The sequence below is a fragment of the Chanodichthys erythropterus genome, chromosome 12 (assembly GCF_024489055.1).
Source record: "Chanodichthys erythropterus isolate Z2021 chromosome 12, ASM2448905v1, whole genome shotgun sequence".
NCBI lineage: Eukaryota > Metazoa > Chordata > Actinopteri > Cypriniformes > Xenocyprididae > Chanodichthys > Chanodichthys erythropterus.
Genome location: NC_090232.1, coordinates 29,870,626 through 29,886,386, shown reverse-complemented (window position 1 = coordinate 29,886,386; position 15,761 = coordinate 29,870,626). Strand labels below are relative to the sequence as shown.

Here is a 15,761-nt window from a genome sequence, read left to right as displayed (position 1 = left end):
TTTAAGCAGAAAAATTTGTCTATAACCTATTCGTCATTCAAAAAGGGAAAGCAAAAATAAGATTTCATGTATACAAACCATAAACAAAGCAGCGCTTGTTTACCATTTTGAATATCAATCACATTCTTTATTCCACTCCGCTCATGTTATTATGAAAGTTTTTGTGTATTCGAGTGCTCAGGTAAGATGACGTAAAATTAGGACAACCTTCTGTCTGTGCCGTCATGACTTTGCTTGCTTTCATAACTTTTGCTTATTTTCTCGTGAACTGACTTGTTTGCTATACTGAACAGCCAATCAGAGTTCTCTCTGTCTCCGACAGCCCAACGCCGATTCAACGTGTCGAATCGGCTGAAAAAAAGCAGACGAGGACCAACTTCAGCCAACAGAGACAACTTAGTCGACCGACGCAGGAAAACTGCCCGACGCCGACCGTTGGCTCGGTGTGCTCCAGGCTTCACTTTATTTACTAAAGTCTTGATTTATTTAAGGCTGAGACTTTGTTTTTACAAGCTTTCTGACATTAACCCAACAGAATATGTATAACCAACCCAATCTCATGGCAATTCGTACATATTTTACAAGCTGGCTAATTCGTACAAAGCCCTAACCCAGCCCCTAAACCTACCCGTCACTGGGGTTTAGACAAATCGTAAGAATTCGTATGAGTGAAGTTGTACAAGTGAGGTCATACAAATTCATACGAATTGTAAAATATGTACAAATTGGTCGTGAGATAGCATTGGTATAACAGTTAGTTTTGGTCCTCAAATTTGATGCACTGGTTTGCATCACTCTGCTTGACTGAGTTCGCACTGTTCCAGATTGTGTGACTATGATATTGTTTAATTACCACGTATCATCTTGAGTGTTGAAAGCCTCTGACTACACCTGTGTGGCATCGCTTTGACCTCTTACCCGTCTCTGTGACTCTGCAGGATCGATTTTGACTGGCAGGGCTGGCATCCCATCCAGCATCAACATCCTGATAGCACTCTTCCTGTGAGGCATAGCAGAAAAACAACGTTAGGCTTCAATAACTTGAAGTGTTATATCACACCGTGTTGTTCTGCAGACAGTCAGCCATAGTGAGGAACAGGGAAATCAAATATGTTTGGTATAACTGTGATGACACGACCTCACAACCTTACATTTGTCTCACAGATCATATGTGCTAGTGACAGTCCAATAGATCAACTGTGCGATGATAATAACAGCAAACATATGTGAGAGAACAGATCAAATGGTTTAATAAGCATTAATATATCATTCTGAGAAGTGTTTACTAACACATGAGGTATTTTACAGTCATGTTTATCAGGAACGCTGTTTCGCTTCACTGTGTACAGGCTGAATAAAGCTGACTCTTACTGAATATGATCATGACCTGAACAGATGCTTTGACTTCAAAATCAATTGTTATTTATCATTTAGACTGTTCTGTTTACATCTCCAATTGTGAGCACAGCAGCATAAAAACAATTCAAATTTTGCTACTTTAGATTCTTTTAAAGCAACAGTCCTAAATTATAACATCTGGCAAGCCATCAGTTACTCAATAAGGAATGTTCTTATACATAACTTTGTACTGACATTGCCCATGTTGTCACATTCAGTTAAGATGTCATTAAACATAGGTAGTTTCAGCAAGGAAAGGATTATACAGCAGTATTTACAGCAGTCGTCAGACATTTAGTGCGTTCGTGATTTGACGTGTTGTGTGTGTACCTCGCTATAGTAAATGAAAAAGTGAACTGTTGATGTACTAAATGTCAACAAATAGCTTCCAATTTCCAGACAGCAGGAAATGAGAGGTGTGAAACATTTACACTTGCAAAAATGACTAGAATTCAAATGAACAAGCTGTTATATTCACTACTACAGAATCACTCTCTGCTAGCAAATGCTAATTCCCTGCTTCAGTAATGCCATTATAAATCTAACTGGAAGGCAATGAGCCAATTACATGATACTCTTTTTTTGCCCACCCCTCACCTATTTATTAAAAAACAAAAAAACAAAAAAACACTGATTGACTTAAATATACCTACAATATTCAATGATAATATTTTTAACTTCCAAATTAAAATTAATTTGTTAATGTCAAAAATATCAGGGTGATTTCCATTTTCCTATATCGCATTGAAGAAATAAAATAAAAGAAAGAATACAATTCTTAAAATAAATCAATAAAGGAGTTTGGCACAATCTCTTATTAATATTTCATATAAAAATCACCTTTTAACAAAACCAGTTCACTGCTTATTAATATTTGAAAATCTGTCAAGTCGTGATAAAACCATCATGGAGAAAAAAAACAACAAAAAAAAAACACAATAAGTGATATCAAAGAGGACCCTTATGACAAGTCTCTTCAAATATTAGATAATTAGAATTTTTTTAATATCAAAACAAGGTAAGTTTGTAAGTCAGGTTGTGAAACGTCATATCGTGAGACTCTCCAAAAAAGTTATGAATTTAAGAATTATGATATTATCTTTAAAATTGTTTTTTTTTTTTTACTCAATTGTTCATTCAGTTTAAAATTTTCATAAAATGGTATAACATGGTATGACATGCAGGAAAAAAAAAAGTAAATTGTGCTAACACTTTACGCTTTACTAGTTGTTCCCTCGATTTACTAAATCGTGCACATGAGAATTAGTAAGTTCTGCGTACGATTTATAAATTGAGGGAACAACTTATTAAAGCATGTGCGCGATTTAGTAAATTGAGGGAATGAATAAGTGAATTGTGCAAGGGAATAAATCAAGCGTGCACATGATTTAGCCTTTTTTTTTTTTTTCCTCCATGTCATGTGTGGGGCTCCGTAATTTTAAGAACTTGTTACATGTATTTTTTTACTTTCTTTATCAAGAACACTTTTATTTGTCATTGACCTTGATCACATTTGAGCTCATTCTTAAAATAATTCTCATACCACTGGTTTTCATTCCAATTTTATTACTTTTTTACTGGAACTAACACTACATGAATAAAGCGAAAGGCAGCAATGGCTCACAAACATGCATAAAGAGTATTCGGAAGTGTTGCATAAGTCTGAATGCTCCCTTGGTTGTTGGAGGTCATGGGGTTAGTCCTGTCTCATAACTCTGCAGCACTGAGGAGGTGAGGAGGTGAGGATACATAATAGAGGTGGATTATATCTGGAAATCACCTGATTTCTTCATGTTACTGCAGTGCTTGCAGATTCATTAGAGAGACTGGAAACTGCTGACTGTTTTGGCTACTGTTGACCTGGTTAGTTTACCCCTCTCTCTCTCTCTCTCTCTCTCTCTGTGTGTGTGTGTGCATGACCGTAATCCTTGGCAGACAGGAAACGGGTGGGGTCCGAAAGGCTGTGCCCACTTAAAATCCCTGCTTCCAAAGACTGTGTATATCCATGTGTGCCTGGGTTTTCAAGACAGAGAACGCCCAAACCCACATTAATGGCACCAATCTGAAGACACTTCACTTCCCCATGAGTGTTCTTACCAGAGAAACTCCTCTTTAAAGCATTGGTGCACACCACACCCAGGTGCTGACTGACAGCACCCCACTTCACATGTGTGCATGTACAGTAACACCTCATGCAACAGTTCTCAGATGAAGCTATTAGAAATGTTTGGTTACTTGGGGCTGGTTGGTGAATGTGGTATTTTATATTTCCTTTACTCTGTTCAGGGGACTTAGTCTGAATTATAAGGTACATTTTTAATGGATGTCATTATTACACAGATATTAGTGAGCTCCCAACATAGATAGCATTTAAGGCATCAGTAGGTGCACTCACAACACAAAGGCTGTACCAAAAGGTAGGCAGCAACTGACCAACCAGCTAAAACCAGCTGAATACCAGCTTGGCCAGGATGGGAGGCCAGTTTGACCAGCTTTAAAATAGCTAAGACCAGACAACCAGTGTATATATAATATATATATATATATATATTTATAATATATAATATATAATATTTCATTTAGTATTGAAAAGTAGTTTTATCTAATGACAAATTGGTGGGTGTTATTAAGTAAAAAAGTATTAAGTCATTAGCTTAGCAACGTGCTAACTTCAAAATTGAAAACAATTCATTCACAGGGTTTTATATGCACTAGACAGGAAGCCTGCTCACAAGGTTTTGGGATATCAAGTATTTTTGTGTGCTGTTGTAGTATTGGGCCATTAAATTAGCAACACGCTCGCATCAGGATCTACTGGAATTTTATCCAATATTTGTGTGTGCTATTGGGTCATTAGCTTAGTAACATGCTTATGTCAATTAGGGCTGGGGGATGTATCGCATGCAATTGTCACACGCATTTCGTCAGTAAAGCCGGTACCCTGATTACCGCTAAATCGCCATCACCTGCTTTCAAATGGAGAGGCATTTAATAGACAGAGCCGTAGATCACTGATAAGCCACGCAATATCGCGTTCATATCGCAGATATCGAATTCGATAATGAACGCGATATTGCGTGGCTTATCAGTGATCTATGGCTCTGTCTATTAAATGCCTCTCCATTTGAAAGCAGGTGATGGCGATTTAACGGTAATCAGGGAACCGGCTTTACTGACGAAATGCGATATATCCCCCAGCCCTAATGTCAATATTTATTGAAATGTTTTTTCAGTATTTAAGTATTGGGCCATTAGCGTAGTAAGATGCTAACATCACAAGCTAATGGAATATTATCCAGTATTTGTCAGTATTACTGGGTCTTGTTTATTAAAATATTTTTCAAGATTTAGGTGTGCTATATAAGTATTGAGTCATTAGCTTAGCAACATGCTAATGTCAAAATCTGTTGGAATCAAAACTGAGTCGACCAAGATCGACTATCTGAGAATGCTGTCAGATCAGATGAGATCATTCTTGGTGCATTTCACTCAGAGAGAAAGCAGTGACTCAACATTTTTGTGGGGAAGTTGGCAAGCATAATCAGAATGTGACCTTGGGTCAGAGCTGTTCCCTGCCCACTGCCCTGCTACTGATAACCAGGCTCAAATCTCACCCCACAATACCTCCTGTACAAACATGCCTTCCTCATCTCCACTCTTCCCTTTTCTCCTTCCTCCCCTGGAAAGATAACAGACACAACTGGGTCTTTACTCACAGAGCTTTTGAGATACTGCTCCAAGACCAGACCTCTCCTTTCTAAATTGATCTTAGTAACTATGTGCTGAAAAATTGAGCAGATCCAAAGACACTGCTCTGGATCCGTCCCCAAGATACAGACTTCTTCTGGATTCTCCTGCTTTGCATAATTGTCTTTTGCCAAAAAGCCCTGAGTGACTTCAGACTTTCCATTTCAACAGAGCTCATTTTCCTTGGCAGGACAACGTCTGTCGGATAGAGCCAGGACATTGTCAAACCTCCAAGAGAGAAAAAGTGAGGAAGAGAAGAGTGTGTGTGTGTCTGTGAGGAATTGCTCGGGAGAGGTGTGCTATTACACTATTTGAATTAACTGTGAATGCACAGCAACGTTTAAAGAATTGGCCAGACTCTTGAAGTAAAACAATGCCAGGAACAGATGTGGCCACTAATATAAACATTCCCGTCTTCTGAACTGACTCCTCTTGTTCAGCAGATCTCTGAACAATTTCATCTGAACTTGTGATGCCACTAAATATGCTCATAAATGATATTCTCTCATTCTTGTTTCCTACTAGAATGTTCTCATTTCGTTCCTATCTGTGTCCCGTTATTGAGGGGATCTACTAAATCATCAGTGATTCTCAAACTAACTGTGGTCCCCAGGTGGGAAATTTCTCTCTCTGGAAATGTACAGTCTACAATCTGTGTCATAAGATAGATAAACAGACAGACCGACTGATTGATTTGAGCGGCATGCCAAGAGGGCTGACACAGAGTGCTTTCCAGGCAGGCTAGCGACAGGTGAATCTTTTGCCTATGAATCGTTCAATTCGTTGAATAACACAGATTCTATTGTCTTTATGTGTGAGTAACTGAATCATTCACTCAACCAATTTGTTAAAAAAAAACATAGATTCAACACTACTGCTGTGTTGCTCATGGTCTCTCAAATTCTGCTGTGACTTTGTTGGAAACTATTTTCTTTGGTGGACCAAAAATTTACTGGCAAATAACTGGCAATATGGAAAAGTAACTGGCAATATTGTGTCTAAAATATAAGATAAAATATAAACTTTAAAAGGATAATTTAACTGTTGAATGTAAGGGATAATGCACAGCCATGATTAATGACTGGATTTACATCACCCCATTTATTACACAGCTACTTGCCACATAAGTAAATAATTTAACACAAAATAGTGATTTGAGTTAAAATATTTTATTAGCTCACTTATAACAAACTCCTAGCTTCTTACTACAGTAGCAAGCAGACATAACATATAAAGGATAATGTACTGCCATCACACATGGCTTTTCATCAAACATTGACATATTGATTAGACCTGAAATTGTTTTTAAATCATACCCGCTTATTATCTTAAAGTATTACGCTAAGCATTTATTTAAAACAAATGGTCTGACAACAAGATGAACACTACAATATTATTATTATTAAAATGATCTCTGAGGTCATTTTCAGAGAGCGTGTCAACAAAGTAGCACTAGTTTCAGTTACTCTGATGAGCGTTCTGATATGTGAATGGGCAGTTGTTATCATGAAATATTAGACCACTGGATGATGAAATCGACCAATCAGAATCAATTATTCCAGAGAGCTTTGTAATAAAAAAGGCAATTGCATTCACACAAATATGGTTTTCTGCTCTATCTAGCTTGAACAATATGTTGCTGACAGTCCATAAACTAGCATTAGGAGAGTTTTCAGTGTGTAAAGTTTAAAAAAAAAAATGTTAATTTCTTAAAAGAAAAATCAAAGGTGGCTCAAAACTTTAATAAAACACTACACTAAATGATAGTTCATTGAATCAGTGATTGTTCAGGGACTCTTGAATCAAACTGACTGACCTCTTGGCGGCCCATTTCACACACCTAGTGGTGGTCTATCATCAGTAGTTGTAAAGAGATTTTGGCATTATGGCTACAATAATAAACGTTCTAGACAAGATGTTGATGTATGAAATCCTTGAATGCTCTTCATGGATGAAATGGCCTTCTCTCTCAGCTTCACAATCAATGCTTTGTGTGAAGATTCATCTGCTCCTCACAGTCTTTAAAGTAAATAAACACTACAAAACGTCTCCTGCAGATTCCTCAAATTTAGTTTAAAAAATCAGGCTTCTGCATTTTCCACTTGCCTTCAGAAAGAACTAGGATTGAACACGCTCACTTACACATCTGCTATTGATTTGAAGGGAGTCTGGAACCCCTCCATTTAAATCTGTCAGTGTTAGGAGCGCATAGGTTAGTATTTACTGACCTCATGTGGGACCTACTTGCCTTTTGCCATACAGGTGACAGCGTCTGTCTATGAATGGAAAATCTGTCAAATGTCTATGTCCATCTATCTATATGGAAAACTAATATAATCCAACCATGTGTCCTTTCTGTCTCACACAAGACTAAGTCGATGAAAGTACCAGTGCGCTCTGAAGAGTGAAAGTGTCAAAAACTGTTTTTCCTGTTTCGCAAACAACTCAACTAAACCTCAAGAAATTCTTTATTTTTTATCTCCTTCTTGTCTGTAATATCTTCTTCATCTGCTCTTTTCTGACACTGCACAGTGGGTTGTAAGAAACTTATTATTGCAGGTTCGAGATCAGTTTTACAATGGTGAAGATCAAGACCTTACTAGGCAAGCCTGCTCCCAAATCAGGCCAAAACAGATGACAAATGGCCTCTCGGTCACAGCTTGGACTGGTTTGCTGTGCTCTCTTCCATGAAGACAGCGGGCCAGAAACATCTGAAGCTCTCTCTCTGGTGTTCTGCTGGACAGGGTGAGACAGATGTGTGTAATTTGACTTGAACTATTGAACCGCATGCCGTCAAACTGTTTATTATCAGAGGTCTGGCACACACCAGGTTGCGCAATATCTGAAGGCCATGTTATTAGGCAATATTGTGCAATGCGTGGCGTCGACTGTGAAGAGTTTAAGAAAAATGCTCTTCTTGAGAATGAGAGCTTGACAAAAATATGGGCAACCATCAAATGACTTTAACATTCCCTAATGCAGGTCAGTTGACTCAGTGCAAGATAGTGACTTGAGCCAAACTAATCATAGAATGACTATGTGGACTTGCTTCCTGTTTTCCATTAAGAGGCAGCCTCTGGGAGGAACATTTTTGGATTGTGTCTGATCTAAATCATAATTAATGAGCACAACTCTAGTTAGAGTTCATTGTGCTCAGCTGAGCAATCCATTTTGCATTTTGTGGTGTTACATCTTGCTGCCTTCACACCTCTGATTGCTCTCAATATGGTGAAGTATATACAGTAAGGGAATTATAGTACATTGACAACTGTTTTTGAGAGGACAAACATTTTCTATGCCGTGCTTGCATGACTATAACAACTACGGCTGGGCTAAAAATATATATCTAGATAGTTTTATATTAAATATTTTTGTTTCAAATAATGCTGAAATAGCTTATTATTTTATTGAAACCAATTAGTTATAAAATCAATGCAGGAAAAAAATACAGTAAAAACTACTAAATTACCACTAAATTAACAAACAAAAAAATGCAATTTCATGAATAAAATTAAACTGTAATAAACAGCAATGTATATATGAATACCTTCATGCAGTGTTGGGGTTAACGCATTACAGGTAATGCAAGTTACACAATCAGATTACTTTTTCAAGTTACTAGTAAAGTAACGCATTACTTTTAAATTTACAACAAAATATCTTTTTCAAATAAGTAATGCAAGTTACTATGTTTTCCAATTTACTGACTGACAGTTCTCCTGTCCCTATGTTGGGAGAAATCAGGAGTAAGTGAGTTTTGTGTGCTGTGTACATGGTTACACGTTACTGTGCTGTGATGGTTATCCTAAACTAAATGTGAGCAAACATTTACTCATTTACTTCTCTGGCATCCTATTCTTAAATGGCAGCACAGCTGAAAGGCTTGTTTGTTTGAACTGCGCCCTCTACTGTACAGGAGCAAATTTTTATTTCCTACAGCCTGAGGCTTATTCATTTCACTTTGGGTGTGAAAGGGCCTTTACATTTGCCAAAAATATAACTTTTTTTTGTTGTTATAAAAACCAACAGCCCAGCCCAGATGAGAAAAAGTAATGCAAAAGTAATGTAACACATTACTTTCCATAGAAAGTAACTACTTTTGACTTTTTTAGGGAGTAACGCAATATTGTAATGTATTACTTTTAAAAGTAACTTTCCCCAACACTGCCTACATGGCATTTATTTATTATTATTTTTTAAATTTTAGTTTAATTGTACCTTTATTTATGGTATTTTGCCATTAGTGTATAAGACTGTAGAAAAGCAACAGAAAGGTATAAGGGTGAAAACAATTTTTTTTAAATTAAATTAACATTGCAATTAAAAATGAATAAACATTTTACTGAAAAAATTCTATGTGCACATTTTTGAATAGTGATGTCAAAAAAATTATTTAATCGGATTGAATCAAGAATCAGTTAAATGATTCATGCAAAAGAACTGAACCAATTAAATGCTATTTAAATTGCGGTCACAAAAATTGCATGAAGACAACATTTTAGTAAACTTAATAGCCAAAATTAAAACCAAGATTCACAATATTGGCTAGTTTTACATCACCAGAAAAGAATTGCAAATATATCATGAATATTCAATATGTCACCCAGTCCAAATAACCACCCACTAAGGTGTTTGAAAGTCTTGCCTGTTTCACAGCTGGAAGAGATCTGCCCGCATTCCCATTAGGCTGTGCGGACTCAGGGGGCAGCGATAGCCCTTCCCAGCTGTCCTCAGCATTGTGGGAAAGCCTGAGCTTCTTCTAGAGCAGTGCCAGAAAAGATTCGGCCCCTAAAGCACAGTTTGAGTGCCAGTAACCAAACATGCTAACTAGCGTGACTGCTAACCACCCAGAGACTGAACATCATAAAAAGAGTAAACTAAAAGAGAAAAGAAGCGGGGAAGCAGAAGGAAAGGAGGACAGGAGAGGATGTGATCGCTAGAGATTACGCAGCCCTTCCAAAACAGATAATGACCACAAAGCACTCATTTTTCTTACTCACAAAGCATGAGTTTTTACCCCTTGAACAATATTAGCCCTCTTCCCTGAGTGTTATGATGCCCCTGCTCGTAATGAGCAAGGCAGCTGTGTTTGTTTTCCAGCAGTGCATGCTCACACAGGGTTGGGTAAGAATTGTTTTTCCTTCTCTGCCCTCGGTGAGGCTGGAAAAGTCACAGCTGCAACTAAAGAAAAAGTGGAGAAAGTGAACAAGAACTGCAGGTGAAAACCAAAGAAGAGACCGAAAGGAGAAAGAGAGAGAGCAAGACATACATAGGTACATAGGTTATGAAAAAGTACAGCTTTTAGCTCTTCTGAAATAATTTGCCCTGACAGCAGCAGTGGAGCTGAAGACAACTGTCTGGCTTTGACAGATCTCTAACCAGGAACAGATCCCACATGAAACTCTCTCCCTCTTCCTCTTGCGTTTGGAGGTCAGGTCCCTCCAGGAGTGGTTGTGGGGTCAGAGGTCAAAGTTCAGTCAAAGTGTTCACAGGAAATGCATCCGCTACAGGCTCTGGTCGTAGCCCTTTTGCAGAACTCTGTTTAATGGGCCAGGCGGTCACTAGGGAGATCTGCTGTTTCCCGTACTGTACAGGAACCACCCTGCCACTTCACTCTTTGTAGGCTGGTGACTCACAAAGGAGATTTAGTTCCTCTGATTTGTGTTCTATGTGCACATATGTGTAGGTGTGTGTAAGCGCATATCTGGGTGCAAACATCTGGGTTTCTATGCCAAGAAAAGCTACAGTTCACCGAAGCGAAAGCTTGAGTACTTCCATTTAAAATTCCATTAAATGTTTTGGGTTCCAATTAATATATTCTGGCCAGGGATGATAATGTAAAAGTAAACAAATGTACTACCAGTCAGAATTTGTGTCACAGTTTGGTACCCGAGTGCTGTCTCTGTGAAAAACGCTCACATTTCACAGCTGCTGCACGTGTGAATAAACAAATGTACATCTTAGCTAAAAAGCTTGTCTTATTTGGCTTGAGTTATTACTGTATACACTATCCAAAAAAAAAAAAAAGTAAGCTGTCACAGTGGCAATACCCTTTCAAAAAGGTACTACTATACAATTTAGGTGATAACATGTACCTTTACTGTATATCACATGCACTCTTTAAAGGTAAATAAGATGTACCTTCTAAAAGAGTACTGCCCAAGTGACAGCTGTTGTAAGATTTTTTCTTTTACTGAGAGTTAACAAGAATAATAAAAACACTCACTGCTCTTAATTAATTTTGTTATTCTTTATTAATATTTACATAGTAAATAAATAATACATATATCAAAAACTTCAAAACTATCTTTATATTACACCTATTTATTTATTTATTTCAGTTTTTAAGTAAAGGTCAGTTTAGTTTACTTCTTTGTTCTTTATTGATTACATATTAAATAAATAATAATTACTTAAAAAGCTTAAAAATTATGTTTACATTACTAATTTATTAATTCATATATTTTTTAAATTTATTATACATAATTTAATTTAATTTATTTTTTTCTGTGGTTTTAAAATTGAAACCAAATATCAAGAATAGTATATTGAATACTTTAAATTTGAGTCATGACAACCCTAATACTAATCACACAATATCTGAATAAACATAAGTGTCTTTACAAATCCACAACTACTTTTACATAGACACGGACCAACTAAAATACATATTTAAGTACAGTATTTTCTAAAAACTTCTATCCATTTATGTTGCAAACTTCTTGTCCTTTAGGGCCATAAGGATGCTGGAGCCAATCCCAGTGTCGGATCGTTGGCAGGGAAACATCTTGGACGGATGTCCAGTCCATTGCAGGGATTCTAAAAACCTACAACACAAAACTCTTTCCACACCTGATTCACGCCCCCTCAAACTATTGATTCAAATCATGTTTGCATGAAGCCCACACATTCACCCTTTAGCACCCTCTTACGCCCACTTTGTGTTCCTAAAGACCATCTACAACAACAACCAGCCAGAGGTGAACCTGCCAGTACTACCGCTGACTCACTAAGTCATGCAAGCGAGAGGAAAGTTTACTTGTTTTTATATATGTTTCAGGTGAAGAAACGCTTCCAAAAACATGAGACCCAGTGACCCCCGAACTTCCTCACTGTGCAACTGCAGCGCAAAGCTCATCCGGTGTAGACGCGACAGACACCAGACAGCAATCGACACTCTGGAGGAACTCTCAGGTGCGGTTTCTGTTCTGCGGTGCAGAGGATGCTGTATATTTATAGCTACTTAAATTGTATTTAACTCAAATAGTGCTGTGGTTTTCTTGAATGATGCCTAATTATTTTTCAGAGCTTTGAAGGTCTGATTGACTTGGCTATGGAAACCATGTCACATACTTGAGAGGGAAACCACTGGCAGATGGAGAGGGACAAAATCATCCGTGCCAAATCAGACCAACAGATGCAGCAGCTCTAGTTCTTTACTGGTCTACAACAAAGCTCTTCTGTGAAGTTCTTATGTTTACACCATATACTGCATTGTTCAAGTAACGTTGTATCAAAGAAATTAGGCAGTATTTGAAGCAGTATGAAACAGACAGACAGACAGACAGAGAGAGAGAGAGAGAGAGAGAGAGAGAGAGAGAGAGAGAGAGAGAGAGATTGAAAGAAAAAGGAAGTGAATGCAAAAATGGAGTCTTTCAAAAGTACCCACAAGAAAAACAAACCAAACATATATCATTAATATAACATTAATAAATGTGCAGATAGCTATTTATATAGCTGAGCAGCCAGGAAGAGAGAACATGCAGTAAAAACAAAACTCAAGACAGCAAAACTGAAAACACATTCTATAGAATTGTCAATAATAGGCCTGCACTAAAATTATATGAAGAATTTTAGATTTAATAAGAAGGCTATTCAGGTCATAATGTCAGATATTGAACAATTAAAAAACAATAAAAGTTAAAAAGAAAACTTCTGCCACATTAATAATAACACGTATGGTACTATTCAAATTAAGAAGAATTACTGGCCAATGAACAGTTATGTTAACATTAAAAGTCTAAATATTCATTATATTTTTAAAAGTTGATTAAAAAATAAAGGCATTAAGGAGTTCTTATTTACAGTGACAGTTTCAACTGTCAATTAAATGTCAGCTGACAGGTCCTCAGTCTAACAAACTAACAGAGTAAGAAACTGAAAGGAAAAAACATCGGACGGTAACTGACCTTGTTTATTAACCTCAGTAATTGAGAGCGAGAACCACTATCCTTAGAGCGTCCTTCTGTCTCTCTCTTTTCTGTCTTGTTTTCCTCTGTCGCACTTTCTGATGTGACCCCCTTCTCTCTCTCTCTCTGTCTCTCTCTCTTCCCTCCTCCGCCGTGTGTTTCTCAGGAGGAAATGAATGGATGGCTCACACGGTGCTGTTCTACTCACAGAGCTTGAGTCACATGACCAGGCTGAATGAAGGGAGGGGGTGGACCCTCGGGCTGCCAGGCGAGAGGACAAGATGTGTGTGTGTGAGTCTGAAAGTGCCAGACCAAAAATGTTGTGGGTGTTTATCTATGTATAGGTGTTAGTTGAGTTGCTTCACATTCACTTTAGGTGAGTTGCTTTACATTAACTTTCTGCTGGAGAAAGATCTCAAATGATAAATAAAAAGTCAGAAGTTTGAATATAAACTAAACATTTCTCCTCAGCTACACATGTGAATTTTACAGCTCTCTTATGTCAACAATTGTCCGATTTTTGTCTATTTTTATGTATACTTCACTAATAACTAATCATTCTTTATTTAATATCCACAGAATCTTTCCAAAGCACAAAAGGTTCTTTATAGTGGATAAAAAGTTCTTCTAATTATTCAAATGTTCTTCACACTTGAAAAAAAAAATGGTTCTTTTAATTGTTCATTTTTGGTTCTTTGTGGGAACCAAAAATGCTTAGTCTGTGGCAAACACCCTTTTGGAATCTTTACTTTTTAGGAGTGATATTTTAGGAGAAACATCTAAGAGAAAGTTGATACTTAAATGACACGAACCGAAGATCTCCATTTTGAGCAATAAGCAAGAAAATATTCCTCTGGGAATGAAGAAAAGTAAATAAACCGTCTCTCGTTGATTTTTATTACTCAGAGGTTGCTCTTTAACAGCTCAGGAGGATTAACACAGATCTAAAAGCATCTTAATGATGAAGAAATGCCTGGGTGGTAGATAACACACCATGCTGTCTAGCTTGGGGGCATTATATTTTGGTCTTCAAGCTCTCTTGCTTACATGGCAAAAATGATCCGCAAACCACCACTGGGCCAGTGGTAACAATGCACAGCATGTCAATGACCTGCACAATGAAATGGTATGTGACCACCATTCCCAAGTGAGTACAGGAGTGTGTGACGTCTGATGTAAAAGGAGACTGCACATATAAAGATATGCAGTGAAATATAAAGAAGATAGGGTTAAAAAGATAATAAAAATGAGAAATAATATTAGAAAAAATCTAGAAATAAACTGCTTTCACCCTGTGTTAATGAGCAACCAATATGTCCATCCAGAGCAAGCACTGTAGCCCTCCCCAACGTGTGTGTGTGTGTGTGTGTGTGTGTGTGTGTGTACAGCTAATTGAGGAAGTCTGGGGGATGTGTGTGACTCTCCTTGGAGGCCACTCGTCAGTTGCCATAGCGACCTGCTCTCCCACCTTGTGTCGTCCTGTGCTTTTGTGGAGGTGTGAGAGGAGGTGGAGGACTCTCTCTAGTTTTTTCTCTCTTTCCACCCCCTCTCACTGCCATACTGTCTCTCAAAGCTGTTAAAAGCATCCTTTTCATTCTAACTATTCGGTTGGCTTAGTTAAAGTGAACAGGAAGTTGACTGTAATGAGAAATTTAGAAATGGGTTGTTTACAGGTAAAAAATAACTGTGGACAAAAGCTGTAGAAATGGTCAAACTGCATTTGGCATCTGTTTAGCTGCTTCAGTGCCACTGTAATTTGCAAAGAAAACACAAGTTTTGCATGAAAGTTTAGTGCTTTCAGCAGACATGGAATGGCCATCCATCACACAATCTGACAGATATGTTTTTCTTGTATTTCTGAAAGGTAATTGGCTAGAATGACAGGACTTTATCTGCTGTTGGCGCGGGCGTTGAAATGTTAATTTTACACCAGTCAAATGTCAAACTGTATCAAGAGAGATGATTGGACTGTTGACTTTGGATTGGTCTTTTCTAGTGCTTAAAATGGATTTCCAAGGGTTTGTGTTTGCTAAGCTCTGTGATATAAAGCGAGAAATGAAAAAGAATAGTGCGGAGAATATCAGTAATCTTTAATTATTGTCTTGGATTACTAAGAGTCTGCAGAAGCTAGCATGATGGCTTGTAAAAATAAATTTGCCTGCTTGTCTTAGAGTTAATTCATTTAAGTGGTGTCAGTCAAGTCATACTGAGGGAATTGTTTGAAATTATTATTTGATACATTATAACATGCTTTTCAAGACTGAGATATAAACTAAAAGAGGTTTAGAGAGGTTGGCAGTCACTGTGTATGTAAGTGCTAGCCAGGTTGCTAAAAAAGCCAGTGGAGCATGACGCTAATGTGAAGCCCGAGGCAAGCGTATGCCTGACTGCTCTAACAACCCGCCTCCAACCCGTATACATGACTCT

General features: G+C 37.5%; 1 protein-coding gene across 3 annotated transcripts in view; it reads right to left on the bottom strand.

The window, feature by feature from the left end:
- Positions 1-13,517, bottom strand: part of klf12a (Kruppel like factor 12a) — a 30,380-nt gene extending 16,863 nt beyond the window's left edge. The window contains exons 1-3 of one of the 3 annotated variants that reach the window (XM_067403361.1): positions 13,335-13,517; positions 7,746-7,881; positions 919-1,000 (exon numbers count right to left, since the gene is read on the bottom strand). In XM_067403361.1, coding sequence (XP_067259462.1) covers positions 919-984 — 66 coding nt within the window. In that variant the 5' untranslated portion in view covers positions 985-1,000; positions 7,746-7,881; positions 13,335-13,517. The remainder of the gene's footprint in view (positions 1-918; positions 1,001-7,745; positions 7,882-13,334) is intronic. The other 2 variants (XM_067403360.1, XM_067403359.1) reach the window with 2 other exon arrangements.
- Positions 13,518-15,761: the final 2,244 nt, after the last annotated feature.